Source organism: Hetaerina americana, unplaced genomic scaffold, assembly GCF_022747635.1.
Source record: "Hetaerina americana unplaced genomic scaffold, ioHetAmer1.1.p SCAF_6, whole genome shotgun sequence".
Classification (NCBI taxonomy): domain Eukaryota; kingdom Metazoa; phylum Arthropoda; class Insecta; order Odonata; family Calopterygidae; genus Hetaerina; species Hetaerina americana.
In genome coordinates this window covers 66,673,751-66,695,093 of record NW_027287205.1, presented here as the reverse complement: position 1 = coordinate 66,695,093, position 21,343 = coordinate 66,673,751, and the positions used below count along the sequence as shown (strand labels likewise).

Genomic DNA, 21,343 nt, shown 5'->3' with positions numbered 1-21,343 from the left:
CCGCACGACAAGGCGGATAATTCAAATGAAACAAAGCGCGATCCTCAGGATGCGTTTCTGCTTGAAAACTTCAGCTTCATTCATGCTTCGCAAAAAGCCCGCCAATATTGTCGCGAAAAAAGAGATGAAGCCTCAAGGGACTCACTTTGCAAAATGGAGAGGCAAAAAAGGCATGACTTTGTTTGTCACGATGAGGAGCCAGAGAGGACAGAAAACGGGGGAGGACGAGAGATGGAAAGAGAGATGAATAAGCTGGGAAATCCCAGCCACTGACGCAGGTCAACCAATAAGCATTCACTGGAGAATGGGCTCGCCTCAAACGCTATAGATCCCCTCCCTTCCAGGCACTCGCTCGGGGCCACTCAGCGAGCATCGACCAAGAGAAACCAACTCCTTTTATATACGGCCTCGGGTGGGCATTTGTTGTCAGATCGCAACAGGCCTTTCACCGTCGCGGTTGTGTTGTGCGATCTTTTTGGGAGTGTGAGACGAACGCCTTCGTTTGCTGGGATACCGCGACTTCGTCATTGCGTCATTGGCCGAGGAGACCTTACCGCGGAAGCAACTTATCGCATCGCTCTCCCCGCAGAGGAGCTGCTGAATTCGAAGAAAGAGTGCAAGAAAAACAGGTAAGCGAATACTTTCGAGCACCTTGTTCAGTGAGGGAGGTGATTTCGAATCGATTGCTTCCTTGCTCCCCGTCAGTTACCTGCGTTTTCGGGTTGAGGGATAAGAGTTGGCAGTTTATACCGAGGAATCATTGGATGGAGGTCGCCGCTCGTTAAATTTTCCGCCAGAGAACTTTTGTTTGTTTATTGGCGCGTGAGGAACAAAGCTTTCCCGGGAAGGAACTCCTCGTGATGCGGTGGCGGAAAAAATATGCGATAAGATCAGGTCGGGCTACTCATAAACATCTTCAAAGCCAATGGGGTTCTCCAATGTGGCTTCCGGTTTTTTCGACTGCTTAACTCTTACTGGTGGCCTGCCCATACAGTGTCGGGTGCTGTTGAAGCGAATACGTAATTATTCCCAAGTCGCGAAGATTCTAGTGGGGAAGAATAACTACTCAAGTACCAGTTAGTCGGTTTGTGCGATACGTGTTATTTTTTTGTGAAATCCGAAATGTACGACGATGGGTAAGTGGTTGCTTTTATTATATTCGGGGGATTTAAACTAGAAGAAGGGAATCATAATTTAATCAACCTATTTTGAATGTTCTAATAACAAGGCGGAGACGTGAGAATGAGGGAGGATCCTAACCTATAACTTCGACAAAATGAAATACATATAGTTGATTATTTAAAAATGAGGATTTCCCTTTTTTTCTGACATTGAGTGTTTGGTGAAATATTTACAACTTTATTCCCAAATTCCTTCGTTTGTTACTAAGGTCATTTATCTTTCCTTTAATCTAGGGACTCGTACAATAGGTACCCACGGGTATACATGATAAATATTTTTGTAATTATAACGGTCACTGTAGGGCGAAATGAAATGTGTGACGAGTAGCAGTTTTATACCAATTTACTGATTTAATAGGTCTTAGGAATAAGCTATGGTAATGCCATTTAGTTTGAATTTTATGTTCCATCAGCCATGACATTAATCTGGAAATTTTAACACTGGTTCACTTAGCATTCCCCAAACCAATTTCCACTAAAGTAAAGATACCCACAATGCACAAGGATTCGACGGTGGAGTAAACAGCTTCGCACAAAAAAATTCGCATTGGGGACGAAACCGGTCGACATTTAAACAAAATTGCACGGTAAAATTAAATTCATAAAATAGCCATAGCACTTTCAGTGGTCAGTTACATATCAGTAAAATTATGAGAGATAAAAACCAATGCTTATTGTTGAATAACATAAGGTAGGAGGTTCTTAACTGTATGCCACCAAAAAACGTGAAAGGGACCCTTTCAGTATAAAAGCGTTGGATGCCATTGACGGCAAAATAAATAGCACACAATTTTCATTGCTTTGAGTAAAATTTTCTCACGATGAATGCTATTCAGTCGTTAAGTGAACTTCGTAACTTGAACCGTATAATTTTCTCTTGTGAGATATCCTAATGCCCAAAAGAACATTTGAATCTTCCACGATCAGCTTGGTCGCGAAGTCAAGATTGCTTGCCAAAACGTACACGCTTACCGCTTCCTTGGATCGATGACCTTCCGAACTCATGTAAGGCCATAGTCAAAAGAGCAAAGGGTGGGCGTTCACGAGTATTCACAGCCTTGAAGATGTTATTGATTGTAAAAAAAATAGCTTCGTTCCTACAGCCGGTTTGAAATGTGTGTGTCACCGCCAAACTACTGATATGTTACCCGTACACTATAAAAAGGAAAATGTGCTTATTGGCGCAGAAAGAGCTCGCGAAATCACTTTATCTAAATGGAAGACAAAATGTTGATACTTGCCGGATGTTTTGTTACGATTCACTTTGAAAGACGACAAGGGGATGCGTGTAATGGGTTGTAAGAATACCATTATTTAGAACCACCATCCATCGGGTTACCAATAATTCATTCAGTATCCTATTAGTGCACCCTAGTTTAAATTTACTTTCATATCCTATTAGTTGCATGACGCAAAATAAGCGTACCATGATCTAGAATATTTTCTTCCGATCATTTTTGTCACCGCAGCGTATTTCTTGAAAGGTTCGTGTCCCCCCAATGTTATCACAAACTAGTCCTCCATAATATACAACACACTATGGTCCACCAATTCACGATAGGTTTTGGACATTAGACATTCAACTTTAAGGTCCTAAAAACAACACGAAAGAAAACATTTACTTTAAGATGCGTGCTCTTACATCACTGCCCACCTTTTTCGTGTTAGTATTTTACATTTTATTTAAATCAGCATAAAACCGTCTCATTCTCTTCTTCCTGCAATCTCATTTTCGTAGTCACCAGATCTAATAGGCCGTACCCCCGACTATCGGCTACTCCCCAACTCTACTTTCTAGTCGTCGCAGATTTCGATTTTGGGTCCTACACAGTATAACGTTCTATCACGGCATCTGTGCTTGATAACTTGGCGGGATAAAAACAGCCATCGACCTGAAAGCCCGTTCAGTTTCCAATCCGAATACAGAGGTCATGCCTTTGCTGATGTTTTCATTTTGCACCAGCCAGCTTCCCTTTTTTCCCGCCACGATTCAATACATATGTTGTATTCTCAGACCGCATAGGTATATTCCCTTCTCCTAGCTCATCTTATGAAAATATCCGATGTTTCTTAATCCTTGCGACACCAGTTTCCCATCCGTAGAAACCTATACGCGACGCAAACGTATAAGATAAGGTTTTCTTTACACGGCTTAAGTCCCCGTCATAAACTCCCTCTCTCACGAAAATTCTTTTACTCTCCTTAATTAGCCTTCTTGCGTCATCAAATGCTCACTTCATCTGCGCAAGGATTAGACGCCACTTGATCTTCCTCGGGTTACGCGGGAACCGAACCAGGATGTTTTCAAGACAGCCATTCTAGAGAAGGAACTAGAATTTATTTGTCAAGCGTCATCAATCTAGACCAACACGAATAATGCTTAATCATCTGAAAATAGAAAATTACAATGCATATAAATTTGCAGAGGAAGGGTAAAAGTGAATTTGGATGCTACCTCTCTTCCGTTAGGGCAGTGAGAATCAGAATTTTTGATCCCTTCAGATGATAGGAGTCGGCTTCTTGTAATCCCAGGGTGAAATTATAGCAATGTTTTAAGTATCAATTGAGAAGGCCTTTTAAACGTAGGGCGGCTGAATTATAATGGTTCGATCGGTATTAACGGTTAGAAAATATAGAACCTCGACGATCAACGAAAAAATCTTAGTTGCTTTCACATCGGTATGTGGAAGCACGTCTTCGTAATAGCATAATTGCAAAACTTGTATACACTGAGGGGAATACAAGTCCATTCCGGAAGGCGAAAGCATAATCTCTCAGAAAATGGTAATATGATACAGCGGACAGTAGGGTTTGCAACTGATATGCCTTCAATTATTCTTTCACGGAAGAAAACTATGCAATAGCTTCCCCATTTCTTAGCCTCCATTAGTCTTTTTTCGTGTTAATGGATGGTCAACACAACAGTGCGATTTCTTTCACTCTTTTTCAATTCCGAATATACTGCCTCAACAAATGCCATCACTTGATCGATTATCTTCACGCATTCGTCGCCCTCGTTGTCCTTCCAAGAGACGCAAGGAGATATGTACCCACTCGTACTTATTGAATATGTATTGGCTCGATCTCGCTTCGATGATGCCGTCGTGATGAGCTGCGACGGAATTGCCAACGCCAAAGTCAAGGCTTCTGAAGATCCTTTGCATTCACATCACGGGAAAGAATAAATCGAACTTTTGCTTATCTTATGTAGTATACGTTGAATCAGACAATATGGTGTAATAATAATAATTGCAAAGCACCTTTAACAATCACTAATATGAAACGTGGTCACAAACTCTTTGGGCAAACAAGAAATATTATATATTTATTTATTTATACCGCTGCCACCTTTCTCGAAGGAGAGAAGAAAGACACTCCGTCCTTCTCTCCCTTGAGAATGGTGACAGCGCCACCGAAAATTCGGAATGCGTGTGAGTTTCTACATATATATATATATATATATATATATATATATATATATATATATATATATATATATATATATATATATTATATATATATATAAATATATTTTATTTATATATATAAATTCATTCACATGCATATAGATATAAGGAAAATGATCATGCAAACGCATTATTTTTTATCATTATACGTAATCTATCGGTTAAGGTAAGTTTTGGATTGACGCAACTACAAAATAATTGTCTTCCGTTTCCTAGCAAAATATAACCCAACATCCTACTCTATAACAAGCCCCTCTTCATCCCCGTACACTCCTCCCTTCATTCCGTCAAACATCCCTATCCTATTCCAGCCCATTTCTCGTTCGCCCAGCAGTCTCCACTCCTTCACAGTCTTTAACATCCCAATGCCAATGAATATACTTTTCATCCATTTTTTCTTTCTCCTTAAGATTTCCCCTACCATTTTTATTTGTTATTAATAACTTGTCATGCATGACTTCTATTTGGGTGTGGCGAGGTGTTTCCTTGGGCGCAGAGTAATATTGCACTGGAACCTTAAAATATCTGTAATTGAATTGACGAAGTCTTGAGCGTAATTTTGTCTGACTGCTGCTTATTTATTACTCGGCGATCGTTTTACCTTATTGGAATGAAATTCACAATAACGCAAAGAGAGTCCATGTTTAAATTGTAATGCATCTTGAAATCCGAAAACTCCCGGAGTATTTCCTGGCACTTTTGCTTCCATGTTTTTAATCACAAAAAATCGCATGCGACCTAGGGGAAAGCGATCTATTGAATCATCAATGAAATCATTTTCGTACAACTGCAGATTCAAAACTGATTAATTTTCCTCAAAAAAATACGGAAAGAAACGGTTCGGTCCTGAACACCGAAGTTGGGTCTACCTTATCATTGATACGTGAGGGTATCAAACAAAACTCTGCGCGATAAAACAGAATATTAGTGGGAAGGTTGGGTTGAAGCGAATGTCAATTAGTATGCCGAAGGAGCCTCGAAGATGTGCGCTAGCGGAACGTCCCTGAAGGCACGATGAAGTGCCTGACGTCCTTCGGCGGACTCAGTCACCGTTGACAAGGAGCTGTGGGCGCAGGAGGCAAAAGCTTCATGAAGTCACAAATAAAAAGTGGCAGCCATTTACACGCCTTAAAACATTGGAATGGAATTGAGTAAAACTATTACTCTTCAGATTTTCGTTTTGAATGTTTCTGGGCACATTTGTACATATAGTAATGTGCCAGTGATGAGGTTCGAATTTTCACAAATGGGAATTATCCGTGAAGGCATAGTCACAACTCACCAGACCTCTAATGCTAGTCTGATGAGAGTCGAATCACTCGTTTTTATGTTCCTTTCCCAAGTTCAACCGAGAAATTCTTCGCATATTTATTCGAAACGAATCCTGTAAATAACTTGACATACTCTTCAGGGTTATAAATTGAACCACAATATCACAAGAAATTGCACCATTATTATAATGCATTATTTCAGTAATATAGGTAAATAAATATCAGTCTCAATCCCAAACTTTCCACTTGTTTATGTATGTATTTCTAAATGGAATTAAAAAGTCTAATTTGGCATTGCTATTAAATCAATCAACTCGATCAAGGACATTTAATTAAATTGTCGAAGGAACCGATCAAAAATAATGCTCAAGAATTTCAAAATAACATTCAGTTATACTACTATTTAAAAGTAACAATTTAGTCTTTGACCTTGTTCATTTTGACTCATTATTACTCATATCTTGGAATATTATTAATTTGTTCTGTAATCCATTCCGATGTATAAAATATTCAGTAGAGCAGTGTGTTTCTACTCAGGGGATACATTTTCTTATTTTCGCTTTAATGAGTGAAGTCCGCTTCGGGTCACCGGAGTAATTTTGGAGTATTCCTTCATGATCACCCGCAACTTTCACCATTAACTTCTTGACGAAGAGACTGAAAACAGCTGTCATCACTGCTGGGCGTCCGTGGGCTCATTTCAGGGTTCAACTAACTTTCAGTTGCTTCTACAGTATGCGCCCTTTCATTTCCGTTGCTTTCTCCCTCGCTCGTCGACTACCCACGCCGTCGTTGGCACAATTTTCACGCGGGGATTATCTATGACGTTATCCCAAACTTTCATTCACGTTTCGCCGTTACGATCGAATAAATCCGCATACCTGCTGCCTTCATTTGATTCATACCTCGTGTTGCATTGGCTCTATCACTCAAATAAATTTACTCGAGTGAAATTGCAATAATGTCAAACTTTTATAGGTATATGATGACGAGGACAGCTAATGGTTAAATGTCTGCAAATTAATGCAGAAAACCCTAAATTTCTTTCAAATACGTGAAAATTTTACTAACAAAAAGAGTAGTTGCAGACAGAGGTCTTTCCTCGCGTCCACGGCACCACTAAAAATTATGGTATCCCCTCCGTTCTTCTTAGCAATTAAAACATTTAAAAAAATTTATTCCGTTGTGCGCACGAAGCTTGCGCCACTGACAGTTGAATTATTCATGTTTTGAATATATAATTTTTTTTTGGTCTGGTTATCATTGTTTTCTGTTTTTGCTCTTCAAATTGAACCATTGTCGTGGAGGATTTTTTGTCTTCGGTCAGACTTCTCGAAAAAGACGCGTATAAGGTACAAGCCACGCAAAAATTATTTGGGGATAGAGTTGAACACAAGCGAAATAATTCTGGAGAGCCCACAGGTGATCAGTTTAACGTGATAGTCACGGTCATCCTAATGGGCTGAGTGGCGTGGAACGAAATAATGTCAGATTATAAAATTTTCCATGGAATAAAGTGTGTGATAATTTAGATAATTAGCCTAATATATGGCTAAAGGATATAATTTATAATCCAGCGAGGTGATGCAGGAACCATACGAGGGATAATTCCAATTAATTACCATTTCGCCTCTAGAACGCAAATAAATACCCGATTTCGATTTCATTTCACTGCTGCAGATACGTAATATACATATATCGGTGTTGCCCATCGGATTCACTATGCGTTAAATATTTGAGCCGCACAGAAAACCATATTGTAATATTCCAAGCCTTTATTGAAATTACGTCGACTGGATCTAGCGTACAAATGTCGTTTTCAAGAGGCCATTTCCTCTTGAAATAACTTCTCTAAAATGACGTTTGTTATGTGGGAACCGGCCTAGTGTAATTATAAAAGATTGCATTTCAAATCGATTCATTTACAAACATATTCCAAAAAGTGAATCATTCTCGGACTCTCACGTCAATCTGTATGAAATACTCTCATTATTATAGTCTCATTCATTTCTAATATTTTTCTGTTAACACAGTCGGAGGGAGCGAGTATTAAGGCGAAGATCTAAAGGCAGCTACGAATAGTCGAAAACCCCAAGTTCCGCGTTACATCACGTGGATATCTATTGTTTGTCCCTCGCCGACCTGGCATCCGTGGTAAGATGTGCCAACGATTCGTCAAGGACGAGGTCGAGACTGGCATGACAAATTAGCTATAGGAGCTCTTAGGTAGCGCCTATCATCCGTCCATTTGCACTTTCGTTATTGCCTTGCGAAGTGAAGAGGGCGCGTGAACACTCATGGAATCCGAGTCTTCTGCCTTTTCGGCGTGTTATTCAACGGGAAAGGAATCTGAGGCTTGGCGTGGTGGTGCGATACTTGAAAATTATGCATGGGAAACGCCAAAGCACGTACCTGTTCTGAGACGCATCGTAAGGCTGCGACACGTTTTGCAATGGGACAAACGGAGAGGGATGATAAAAGCCCAATGACTGCCAAGGACAGAGAGGCTTCTTTTTTTCGGCTTCAATCTCAAATGTTTTGGAAGCATACCAACCAACATCACCCAGTGGCGTATATGCCAGGAAAAAAGAGTTCTGAAATAAATAGTAAATACCTTTCGCTCCCGGCTAAGAGTTTTTAGGTCCCTTGTAACCATGTCGCATTAAATTGCAAATAATCAACGCAAAAGTGTTACGGAGTTCAAAGTTTTAAAAAAACCTGAATTATGAGGGAGAATAATTCCGAAAAAAGAGGAAGGTATGATTTCGAAAAGGAAAGATTTTTCCAGAATTTTGAGATTGATGAGAGGCCCTGATTATTTATAATGGCTGGGCAACTTGTGATACATGATTTAAGTTTTGAACTTAATGTTGAGAATTAATTCTCCGATTTATCGTTCATGTATCTGCTATGTATACTGGTATCCTTTCGTCTCATGTAGAACTCACTGGGACCGTACAATAAAAACATTTTTCCAATGAAGACTTATTTACATGTACGTGAGGTGGCTCCATTTAAAAAATTGCGCAAACAATTGTGCAACGGACCGAGCATTAATTGGCAAAGTCGATTTTATTGGTTGTAATAGGTGTTTTTTTTCAAACAGCATCCATATAATTGGCCTAGTCACGGTCAACTCGGTGAGTGTCTTGAAGGAAGGAAGTAAGCTCAAGTTATTTCTCCTTAGACGAGTTGAAAGAGGACGTATTTTCTCTAGTTGAAAACACACTTCAATGTTCTAAGGGCGAATACGTATTTCCCTCGCCGCGATTTTTAAGCGGTTTAACCGCAGTCCATAACCCCAAGGTGAATGTTTACGTAGGATTTTTACTGAGCTCCACGGTGTGTGGAATTTCAGCGTCCGGGGATTTAGGTGGGAAGGATGGAAGCTGCGGAGTGAAGTCGCAATGTGTTTTCCAATGTAATTCTGGCGCTCCGAAAATCATCGATTCTGGGTTTAATTCCATGGCGTAACCAAACCACAGGTATCTATGGGCACCACTCAAGTTTTCAACTCGAAATCTTTCAGTTAATGGCGCTTCGTTAATTAAATCTTGAGTATCCATTTCTCATTGGAATCCAGTCCCCTATGCATCACTAATAAACTTCGCGGAAAGGTGTGTAGGATACGATGGAAAGAACGTTTAAAATTCCAAAATCGCTACGACACTTAAACTTCTGCCGAAGAACGGGAAATTTTTGAAATGATATATTTAAACTATCTATTGGATAGAAACTTGCGCCAATTATTATTTCAGTAGGTTTGGATAAATCAACCACAGACCTTACTTAATTTGTAGGATTAACCTGGACTGAGCGATTGCTCCGCCTTTTGAACGACAATGACCTAAATAAAAATTGGCTCGCGGCTTTCGACTTCAAATACCTGTGCGTCATGACTTCCCACGATAAAACCTTGCTTCTCCTCCGATCACTCAAAAAGGCTGAATGATGTGGATGACGGGCCGTTGATTTTGTGTGAGTGTCGGATCAAAAAAATTATCGATAATAATAAGCTATTCACCTCTCACACCGGTCGAAGTGGATAATAGTACATTCGCAAAAAAAAAACAAAATCATAAAAAAAATGTTAAATACACAGTTTTTTTAATTCATCACTTGAAACATATGTTTACCTACTAATTTTAATATTCATAATGGGACAAGTATCTTAATATTGTACCTACTTAAGAATTACATTCTAAAACCGAGCACTAAAAAAACTCGCATTAAAAGTTTCCTTTGCTTAATTTACACTTGAAAAAAACAAGTTGTTTATTTTTCAATTTCATTTACACTTGGTGGAGAATTTCTAGCTCAAATTTACAGTCCGTATGAGGCAACCTTATCACCAACAAGGGTCGTAATATATGCACAACTAGGACGGGCATTGCGATGACTAAGAATACCTATGGTTATGGCAAAGACTTAAAAGTATACCTTTACCTACCTCCTGGATTCATTATGTTTACATCCTTCTTATGTAGTTCACGCCTATTATATACCAAGCATGGACAAGTGTCAAAAGGTGCATTATGAGGGATAATGGCAGATCTTTTCATCAATCCATTCCGGATAACCGTCAACGTCTGCACAAATGTTTTTATTCTACGCATTTCTATTGCATGATTTGCTAATGAAGTTGAAGACTCAGATTATTGCATCGATTTCGCAAGTGAATTCGAATTAATGACACTTTTGCGATGGCTTAAATATAGAGTTGAGTCTTCGAAGGAACTCACCTTACTTGATTTCGTAGTTACTGTATGAATTTTGGTATTCTACTTTTGCAATTACTCACGAACTCAATCCTGGAATCGATGTATCCGAAGTTTAATCCCAAAAAATAAGCCGCATACAAGGCATGTAAGCTACCATGGCCTCAATACTTTTTAAGTAGAACGCCTGCTTCAATGCACATATATTTTTCCGTTGAGAAAATTTGAGGTGATGACAAAGGATTCAGCCCCTAAGGTATGACCTCATGGTGCCCTAAATTGTTGCAGCATTTACGAAGCTATATTTATTTAATTAAAGACACCTCATGAGATCATGTCATAGGATAGAGCCTTTCGGTACAATGTCGTAAGAAGCGTGGAAATAAAATGAGTATTTCAACGATCTTAGTCGTTTCTCTTGCCAATACTTGTTGCGCTGTGGTGAATACCGAAAGGATTAGAGAGAAGGTTAAATGAGGTTCCACCGAGTGACCAAGGAATTTAGATTGGGGAGTTTTTTAAGAGTTTCCAATTGTTCAAATTCACTTGATGCTGAATATTTAGGGTATATCTGACTAGGAAAAGAAGTGATATTATAACAACTTATTTAGTTGAATTTAAGCGTTCACGTGGCCTATCACTGGGTGTAGGAGTTCGAACAGGCTGCATAATAAGTGAGTTTTATACTTCTCATCTAAGAATAAACATATTTACAATCATTAACGAGGACGGAAGATAGCTTAGTGGGGGAGTTCAGCTATGAAACGCATGGTCTCGGGATCCCACCCCAAGTGCTCTTGGAACAACCTGTTTGGAATTCCGTGGGAAAATGAATGGTGACACAGGGCAAGAACCTGACCCCCTCCCTCCCCCCCCCATTCGCCGTGAATGTGCGAATTTCACTTCCGACTGAGCCAGAACTAATCCTCACGTCTTCCTTCTAGCGAAAGTGCTCCCTTCCACCCTCGTTTATAAAAACAAACTTTGGGTTGATTACTCCGGATGGGTGACGCATGGACTTCCAAGAGTACCGTCACGGAAGGGTTAGGACTTCGATAACTTCACTTTACTAATTCTTGATTTTGGAAATGTATTAAATAGTTATTCGGGGTTGCGCTCCTTTAACATGCGCTCTTTTCTCTCCTCATCAAAAACTGGTTATGGCAGCTGTGTGATAAGCACCGCGCAGATGTTCATTAAGCATTGACCATTATCCCACTGATGATTTTTTTCGGAACTGTTATGAAATTTATGTAGGCTGTACCGTCACACATCCGGTCCAGTCACTAAAATTTGCGCTACTTGAATTTTGTTGTAATATCATAGTACCTAAGTCTTAAGATTATTCCGTGAGGTACTCTTAATCGAAGAGAAACGCAATATTTATATCCATAGTGGCATTCGAACCCACCCCTGGGACCACTTTTTTCTTACGATCGGTTCACGGCCGTGGCCTCTCAATATCCAGACATGATATTGCGACAAAATGGGTTAATTAGCAAAGCAAAATTGTCTCATGACTTCGTCTGCGTTGGAAGGAAAACTTTTTGATAGATGCACGAAAAATAAGTCCTCTCCTACCCACCTCACACGAGCATGCTCAATGGCACGTCTTCCACAAGGGAAACCCAAATTAATCAAGAAAGGAAGAAGTAAACCTTTCGCGGCCTTTTCCTACATGAAGGCACGTACGTATGCCTCAATGCGGAAGATATCCTACTTAAAATGGTTCCTTACCTTCCTGCTTTTTACACCGTGGCTGGAATTCAGTTAACGTTATTTCCCAGAATTTCAATTTCTAACTTACGGTGTGCAACGGGCATTTTGTCAACGTCATAGGAAGCCGACCACTAGATCTAATGAATCACACCAATGCATTTATTGAATGTGATGTGAATTTGAACGTTTTTATCTCCCATGCCAGAATTAGCTCAGTATTGTGTTATGGACCTTTGACTTCGCTAACATTTCATAGATCACATTTCATAATTTACATAAAGATGCTTGAGCACTGTAAAAGTATTCGGGGTGTGATACACGATTGTGCTTTTCAGAAAATGTGAATGCTTGTACATATATGCGTTACTTGTGTCTACTATTCCCTATTTTCAAGATAGAACCCTGAAACCACTAGTTTATTCTCTCTTAATGAGGTAATTTTGGCCGTAACTTTTTAAATTTCACAGATAAGAAACATATTTCGAAAACAAAAACGTAATGGTTGATGTTATTCCTTTCCAATGTTAATAGAACCAATTCTCTATCTTGATTGTTTACGAATACATGGTTACTTCTATGACGCTCTGCCATACAAAATGTAAATGCGGGGATTACATATGGATAACTTAAGATATTCTATCCGTTAGGTTAAGGAGACGGGCAAGATTAAATATTAAAAGTATCAACACTCCTTAATGAGACTAAACTGAGCTCTCCGGTAAATTCTTTCACAATAGGAGGGAGAGCGTTAAGGAAATTCCGTCCCCTCGTTCAGTTCCCAGCCGGAAGTTTTGGTGCTCACCGAGCGCTTCCGCTCGTCGGACAGGAAGGTTAAGCACTCCTTGCGATTAACCCTATACACAGCGAGTATTCGAGGTGCTATCCCCGAAGGTCACGCACTGTCGAAAATCCACATCCATACATATTTACTGCCTATTGACTGAATTCTACTTCTCTCATTTGCTCTGCGAGTGGACGTGGAAAACCAAATTAAATCAATACGAACGATTCCACCCAATACTTCGACGTAATACGGTATGGAATGTATCTTCATTTTTATTTCTCAGAATGGGACATGGCTTTTGTGGTTAGCCTTATAGATTTCATATGAGTTTCCCCGTGGTATTCACCTAGACATAACGGATGTGAAAATGTGTTTTTATGGTTTCGTAATCCCAGGAAATACCTTCCCGTGGACACGGGAAACACTTTGACGAAATTAGTTAAAAATAGTATGTTCCTTTCCGTGTTCCAGCCAAATTGGATGATCTACAAAATTAAACTTGCATAAGCGGCCACTATCTGTTTTCAATGAAAAAGGGCACAAAATACAATCGCAATATTTCCTCAGGGGATTTGTTCCCTCCGATCCTTCGTAGAAACGTAATCGTTAATATGCTCGCCAGTTCACGAGATTGTCCAAGGACGACACGTTTTCAAAAGGACCAGTCTCGTAATTACTTGGCTTTAAGGTACTGAGATCATATCGAGCTGTATAGTTAATTAAAACTGTTCCAGAAGTGGGATTCGCACCCCCGACCTTACCATTAGCTGTCGCGCAAGTTACACAGTCAGACAGGTCGTCGAGTCATACAAGTCAAATGCGACAACTAAGAGCAAATATGTAACTGCAGAACTAGTCTGTCTCGAAATGTAAATATGAGCGCGTTTCCTTTAAAATGACAATTTTAGGGGCAAATAAATAAATGAAAATGGGAACTTAAACATTTGCACCCGACTTATTTATGAGAACGCATAACGATTAAAACCTTTTGCCATCCCTTTCTCAATACCTTTTTTTGTTGCTGTTGGCCCTCATTGATAATTAGCATATGATGAGTTCGTGGCGGGCGATAGGCTGCAAGTAGGCGATTTCCTCCTTCGAAAAGCCAAAGAAATGCGGGTTTGTTGTCACGATGTAATCGTAACTGTTATTTCGGACTCACTGAGAAGTCGTAGCGCGCACGCGCCTTGACGTATCTAACCAAACATACCTGTAAATGTATTTCATTTCGTTCGCGCTTTGGTGGTAGAGCGCGCTGAGTGTGGCTGCTCGCGGAGCCGACCTTCCACCGCTGCACGAATATGGATGAGCGTGGGGGAAAGGCCGCATGGACTGTGGCATTTAAGCGAGATTATTTTTTTTTCAACCTTCCCCGTGCGCAACACAAGGCTCGCGAGGCTTCTGCGAAAAAGCGAAAGTATTTTCTCGGAAACTTATTCGTGTGTCTTCCGCGATGGCGCAGACACCCCCCCCCACCCAAAGGGACCCTCCGAATACTAATTTTCCCCTCCTTTTCCTCCTCCGTATTTTGAAATTTTTTTATCCCCCCTGAACCTGGCGCCCAGGGAAACTGCCTCACTCCTCCCAACTCCCGTATATTATCCCTGACTTTCCAACTGCATTTTATTGTATAATTACTTCATTTCAAATTGAAGCTATGAACTAATTTTAACTGACAGTTCACCTAACTGGTTCCATGTGCCTCACCACTTTTGATGAAATGCTCCTAGAACCAACAAGAAATCATCAATATGGTTCAATAGATGTTGTCATCCTAATGGTGAATTACTATTAAACACCCTGAAATTTAGTCCTTTTTGTTTTTGAGATGTTACACATTTCTTTGTATACTAAATACCTCCATGGGCTTAGTCGAGATGCAGTACATAAACTCATAAAGGTGACTGGGATGAAACTAGGAGGCTCCTTATTTAAGGAATGTTGATCAATTTTAGTTTTAAGTTCTTTTTTCTTATTATAAGATTGCTACCAGGTTTTATATCTCCATTGTAAGGTCTAGAGAACATTAGTATTGAGAGGGTCTGTAGAGCTGGGGTCATGGTTTCTTATTTTGTGCAGATACTGAAAATGTTTGGCTTTTGGATTGAAAACTGCAAAAAAATCCATATAAACCTAGAATTTTTTCAATCTTGTTTGTTTTCTGCTGGTGGGAAGAGATTTCAGATAGAAAGACAGTCTGGTAGAAGTTCCTTAAAGCATTTATGAGTTTATGGCCTAAATTATGATGAAAGGAGGAACTGAGGCTTTTTTGATGGGTTAGGGATGGTGAAAAATTAAGTCTTTTATGATTACACATGAATGAATTGGTGAAAATTTAGCACTCATTCAAATTATTTGTGAATTACTGTTACATGTTCAAATGAATGATGACTGCGGTATTGACATTAACCTTGAGTACTTCCTTGAATCCCCTATACTCATTGATTTTATACTATCCAACCGGGGATTAGGAAATCATTATGAACAAACATTGAGAGTAAATTTAGCCCGGTTGGTATTTTGATGTAAATAGTGAACTTTTATTGATTGATTACCTTCCTGCTTTTTGTCTCTTTTCAGCCGAGAATGCTGCTTAAGTTCACAGTCCTGCTGGCTGCAGTGACATTCTGCTCAGCGGATATATGGTTTCCCTATCAGCGTAAAGAAGGACCGTCTCTTCGAAGTTTTTCTAGGAATAGTGTATCACTATCAAGGCGTGAAGATCTGACAGACTCTGGGGGCATGATGTTTGATTCTGATGAAAAGGGCTCTTCTTGGGAGAACCACGTGGATAAAATCATAGCCAAGGGAATACTGAAGATGACACTGGATATTGACAAGGCTTTGAGATCGGAAACAAAAGCCGAAGATGGTAAGTAAATCTTTGTGGTGTCTGTTTTAATGAACTACCATAGACCAGAGGTGGATTCAGGGGAAAGTAAAGGATGGAATGTGTGGTGTATGGATACTCTACCTAAATACATATAAATGCTATGAACAATTAACCCTACCGACTTAATAAAAACTGCTGATGCACCTTAAATACCCTCAATTCTAGTATATCTTCATCGTGAGGAGCTATATACAAGTATTAATGATAATATGCATAAACAATTTATGACAGCACTTATGACTAAAGATTTGTTACATAAGTTTGACTCTTTGTCCTTTGACAGCACTTGAGAATAACTATGGAGCCACCTAGCTAAAATAAAGTAACAAATTATTCAGAATTAAAGTATACACTCCTAGAATATGAATTACATGAATACTGCATTCTTGAAATTGACCTAACAGTTTCATATTCATAATTATATTCTTGGCCTATTCCGTAAAATTTGCATTCTTTATACCCAACAGATATAAATGTATTTACTTCTATTATTAATTTTTATAAAGATATATTTACTTCTGTTATTCAATAAAATACTTGAGAAGATATATGATACTATTTGTGTAAATTTTATCACACAATATAAAACCTTAGAAACATTTGCTATGTATCTTTATCTGTAGACAATCATTGATTCTCATTAAGTGGCTGTAATCAGTCAGAATCTCTCTATCTTGGCTGTCATGCATTATCACTGTTCCAAACTACAATGGAAGTAAAATCTCTTTCCTTAACTTTGCACCTGAAAGTACCCACATAAATATCTCAAATTAGTTGTATCATAATTCCTTAATCAAATTTTGTACTATGGAAGTGATTCCTTCGCTCACTCCTAATTTCCTCTTTCTTTTTCCAGCCAATGTTTTATTTTCACCTGTGTCCATTGCTTCGGCATTGGCACTTGTGCTCCTTGGATCTGGAGGACGAACCTTCCAGGAGACAGCATCAGTAATGGGAGTGGCATCGGGAGTAGAAATAGCTTCACGACCCCAGCTAATACATGCACAGTTTGGGCGCCTTTTGGACAAATTCTCCTATGCCCATTTACTCTCAAGAAGTAACCTTCCAGGTAATTAGAGAAATATCTCAAATATTAATTTTCAGTTAATTGAAACTTATTAATTGATGCTACGGCAAAATTATCTCTGCTCGTTTCCTAGCGGAATTACATATTTTCATGCTCACATGGTGTAAATGGATGGTTGCTGCAAATATGAATTAATAATCTGAAAATTATATAGTGATTACCTTAACTGTAGCTATGAAAATTTAGAAAGTTATGTTAGAAATTAAAATTGTGACTTTCTGAGTTTTACGGCATATCTATGTCATGATAGAGTAAATAGTTAATGAGTTTTGTCTTCTCCTATTAGCTGCTGCTGGTATAAAAGGGTACGATGGTCTGGAATTAACAGCTGCCAGCGGAGTGTTTGTTCAGGATGGTCTCACAGTGGCACCAACCTTTAAAAGAGTGGCTAGTTCTGCTTACCACAGTGATGTAATCAGCGTTGACTTCCAAAAAGGTGGAGAAGGACCCTCTAAGCTGATCAATGGGTATGTATATTAAGGCTGATGAAGATCCCCTGAAACAAAAACTTGGGATTACAATGCTTTGAAAGAGAAACTTAGCCTAAGTCTAGGGTGCAGAAAGATTTATTTGGCAATTTTTATGGTTTATTACAGCATAAAAGTTGTGCTGAGGAAATTGTCTGGCACAAAATAAGAGGGACCAACTTAAAAATTTGTGTGTTGTACAAGTTTTAGGCTAAATAAAGTTTTTATCTCTGGTGAGCCATTTCCAAAAGTCTGTTGATAGTCACAGGAATGGGCAGTCTGTAGCTGTGCTGACAATTGGAGAAAGGTGAAACTGATAATAATGTTGGCATTCAATGGTAGACAGGCATTTGGGCTGAAAGAGTTTAATATGACTTTGAGAGACTGGGAGTGCTGGCCCGACCATTGAGATCTAACATAATGTTTCTGCCTTTCCTCAATTCTTGATATCCCAGTTATAGCCAATAGGCATCTGGAAATGGTAGTGCGAATGGGACAGAATGGCAATGAGAAATGAAAGGGGTTCAGTAATTATTTAATATACTTAACTAGAAACTTATACTTTAACTAGAAAATTATCCAATGAGACAAGTAAAAGTTTTGGAAATGTCTGTTCTTTGAACCATGGTATACTTTCAGAAAAATATTTGTTTTTGTCATCATATTACAAGATGTATTCACATAATTCATGTTTTGGACAAGCTGTTAAGCGTTGTGTAATAAAAATTCACATTCATATCTGCACATTTAAGCTCAGAATTTATGAAGTAGGTAGCTAGCTGTCACTTGTTAGAAATATTAAATGCACCATTAATGTAGATAGTTTTTAATGTTAGGATAGCATAAAGATGGTCAAATAAACAACTGAAATTCCAACCAAAACTGCATTAACTTTTATATCTTTTTGAATTAATCCACAGATGGGTTAGTGATCGCACCCAAGGCCATATTCGAGACATCCTTCCCTGGAAGGTGGCTCCAGCCTGGACTCGGGTCATCTTTGCCACTGCACTATACTTCAATGGAGCCTGGAAACTTCCATTCCCAGAAGAGGGCACTTCTCCACGACCTTTTTACCTTGGTGCCCTGCCAAAATATGTTAACGGATTTGTCATCAAACCCAGCAACCCTAAGCCTGGTGATATAATACAAGTGAGTCATGACTCATTTTATTTCCTATTTTTCAATATGTACTTTTAGAATTGAAATCTTAAATCTCCCAATGTTAGAAAGGGAAGGGTTTCTTTCCAGTATCATTGAGATGATTCAGCAATATTTTACTGCATTGCACACCTGAGAGTACATGAGAAAATGAAAACCAATAACTCTTGCTGATACGCATTAAAATTCAGCCACTAGAGAATTATTTGGAGCTCTTTCTTCCTTTCACAATAACTGTTATATTTTTCAATTAAAAAATATGGTATAATCTAAGTTCCAAAATATATTTATATAGTAACTTAAATATTTTAAATTAGCACCTTAATTTGTTCTAAGATGTACAAGAGCATCAGTAAATCAAGGTATGCTTTATTTTTTTGTTTGCTACTAGCAATGACCCTCATGTTTTAAATACTAATAAATGCATATATAATACAAAAGGCCAAAAATAATTACTTCCCACATCTTTATATATTTTTTAAATTGCATCTAGTGGTAAAATTTTGTTTTGTATTAAAAAATAAATTCATTTGCTGCATAAAATTGTTCAATCGAGTAAAAATTAATTGTGAATTTGAAATTTAACTTTGCTGCAAAAGTGAATAAAACACAAAAATAATGTAGCCTAACACAGAAATATAAATTTTATCACATCATTTCTTATCATTTGTTTCCATTTTAACCACTCGCAGGTCCCGATGATGTCAAATCTTGGTGAATTTCCTTATCTGGATAAACCAGAACTTGGTTTCCGTGCCTTTGGACTTCCATACGGCCTAAATGACTCAACAGCTCCTGTGGCTACCATGTACTTTGTGGTACCTAACCCCGATGGCAACACTGGTGTATCAGGGCTACGTGGCCTCCTCAAACGTCTCAAGTATACCGATCTGGAGTCCATTGTATCGGAGGCTAAGACAAGACCACTCATTGTGTCAGTGCCCAAGATGAAACTTAGCTCGTCTAGCAGCTTGAGGCAAGCTATCTCATCCCTTGGCCTCCCCTCCCTCTTTGATCCAGTCACAGCCAATCTGTCTGGTATCTTTGAAGAGTCCATCAGTTCTAGGAGCATAAGGCCATCGAATTTCCAGAGGGGGAGGAATACTCAATCAAGGAAGACTGCAGAAAGGACACAGGAGATAGGGCCACTCTTTGCAGATGACATTCGTCACAGAGTTGAGCTGGAGTTGTCAGAACTTGGTACAGTTGCTGCGGCTGCCACGTCAGTTGCTCTCTCTAGGGATGGGGGCACCCACATCACTATCCGTGCTGACAGGCCATTCCTATTTTTTGTGCATCACGTGCCATCTGGGCTGGTTCTCTTCTGGGGGTCTATCACTCAACCACCAGTGGCATAAGACAGTAGCAGTTAGTATGTTTGCCCCGAGTGCAGGGGCAGAGTGAATGACATCAACAGCATCTTCCATCCAGCACCACATAAGGTGATAGGTTGGCTCATCCAATTGTGATTCATGTCGAATCAGAATTCATCAAAGCATGTTTTTCTTATCATCACACCCATACGTCCATAAAAAACTCACCTCCCCCCCCCCCAATATTAACTTATTTGTACAGATAAGATGAGGGACAATTTGGAGTTTGTGCTATGCACTTGTATATATTTGTCACAATCACCTTTTGCCATTTTATATTTGATTAGTATTGTATGTTTGTGCTTATGGCAGTCACATGCACTGTTCTCGCCATTGAGCATTGATGGTGTGTCTCTGGAAATTGCTGATGAAATGTGTGAATGGTATGTGATTTGAGAAACAAATCTGAATTACCTATAACTTCTTTGGAAGTTTTGTAAAATTAAAGGTGACTGTGTTTCCATTGGGGAACATTTTGACCAAACCAAAGAGATATATATAATGCCTTTAGAAGGCTGTATTTGAATAAAAATGTGTCATGAATGTTTACTTTCTGCCTGTACTTGTTTCACAATTCACTAAATGTAACTTATCAACTGCTTTTTGAGTGGCAGGTATTTATGAATTTAGTGTTTGTTAATATTGCTAATAAATGATAACAAAAAAGATTTTTTGTAGAAAACACCTCATTTTATCAGGTTGAAAAATGCGAGTGCAATGCGTGAGTGGAATATTTAATCTGCATGCATATCTATTACTTAAAGCTACTGAATTTGGTGAATTTCTTTCAATTAATTTCAGAAGTATTAAATTTCAAATATCAAAATGAAGAAGGAAGAAATAATTTAAAATAGGGTTAGATTTCCTCTTGAAACAGCTACTGCTAGGAATAATAATATTATATTTTTCTACTGCCTTACAAATCTCAGTATTGCACTCATTAAACCAAACGTTACCACATATGCAGTCAGATGAGTGCTGCTGGACCAATTCCTATCATCTCTTCACCTTCACTCAAATGAGATCAGCTTCTGCCCTCTATAAGTCACAAAGCAGATGTTTATTATTGCTTTTCCACTATCACCACTTAATCAATCTGGTCAAGAAATGCTAGAAGTACTAGTAAGCACAGAGTATGTACCGAGATGATTGTAAGAAAAATATCCATGACCAACCTGATTGTGTCTGGCTGATCTTAGTGAAACTTTCATGAAGATACAAG

At 38.8% G+C, this 21,343-nt stretch overlaps 1 protein-coding gene across 1 annotated transcript; it reads left to right on the top strand.

Moving 5' to 3' along the window:
• The first annotated feature begins 367 nt into the window (after positions 1 to 367).
• Positions 368 to 20,775, top strand: LOC139695393 (serine protease inhibitor 28Dc-like). Its single transcript, XM_071594122.1, has 6 exons — positions 368 to 629; positions 15,721 to 16,012; positions 16,890 to 17,102; positions 17,407 to 17,587; positions 18,508 to 18,739; positions 19,441 to 20,775. The coding sequence occupies exons 2-6, from the start codon at positions 15,727 to 15,729 to the stop codon at positions 20,104 to 20,106; spliced, it is 1,578 nt and encodes a 525-aa protein (XP_071450223.1). The 5' UTR covers positions 368 to 629; positions 15,721 to 15,726; the 3' UTR covers positions 20,107 to 20,775.
• The last annotated feature ends 568 nt before the right edge of the window (positions 20,776 to 21,343 follow it).

Bases quoted from the DNA above. Each gene is read 5' to 3' on its own strand.
- LOC139695393 (XM_071594122.1), top strand. From the start codon at position 15,727: ATGCTGCTTAAGTTCACAGTCCTGCTGGCTGCAGTGACATTCTGCTCA. The intron at 17,103-17,406 runs GTAATTAGAGAA...TTCTCCTATTAG, and splicing joins CTCAAGAAGTAACCTTCCAG to CTGCTGCTGGTATAAAAGGG. The intron at 18,740-19,440 runs GTGAGTCATGAC...AACCACTCGCAG, and splicing joins AGCCTGGTGATATAATACAA to GTCCCGATGATGTCAAATCT.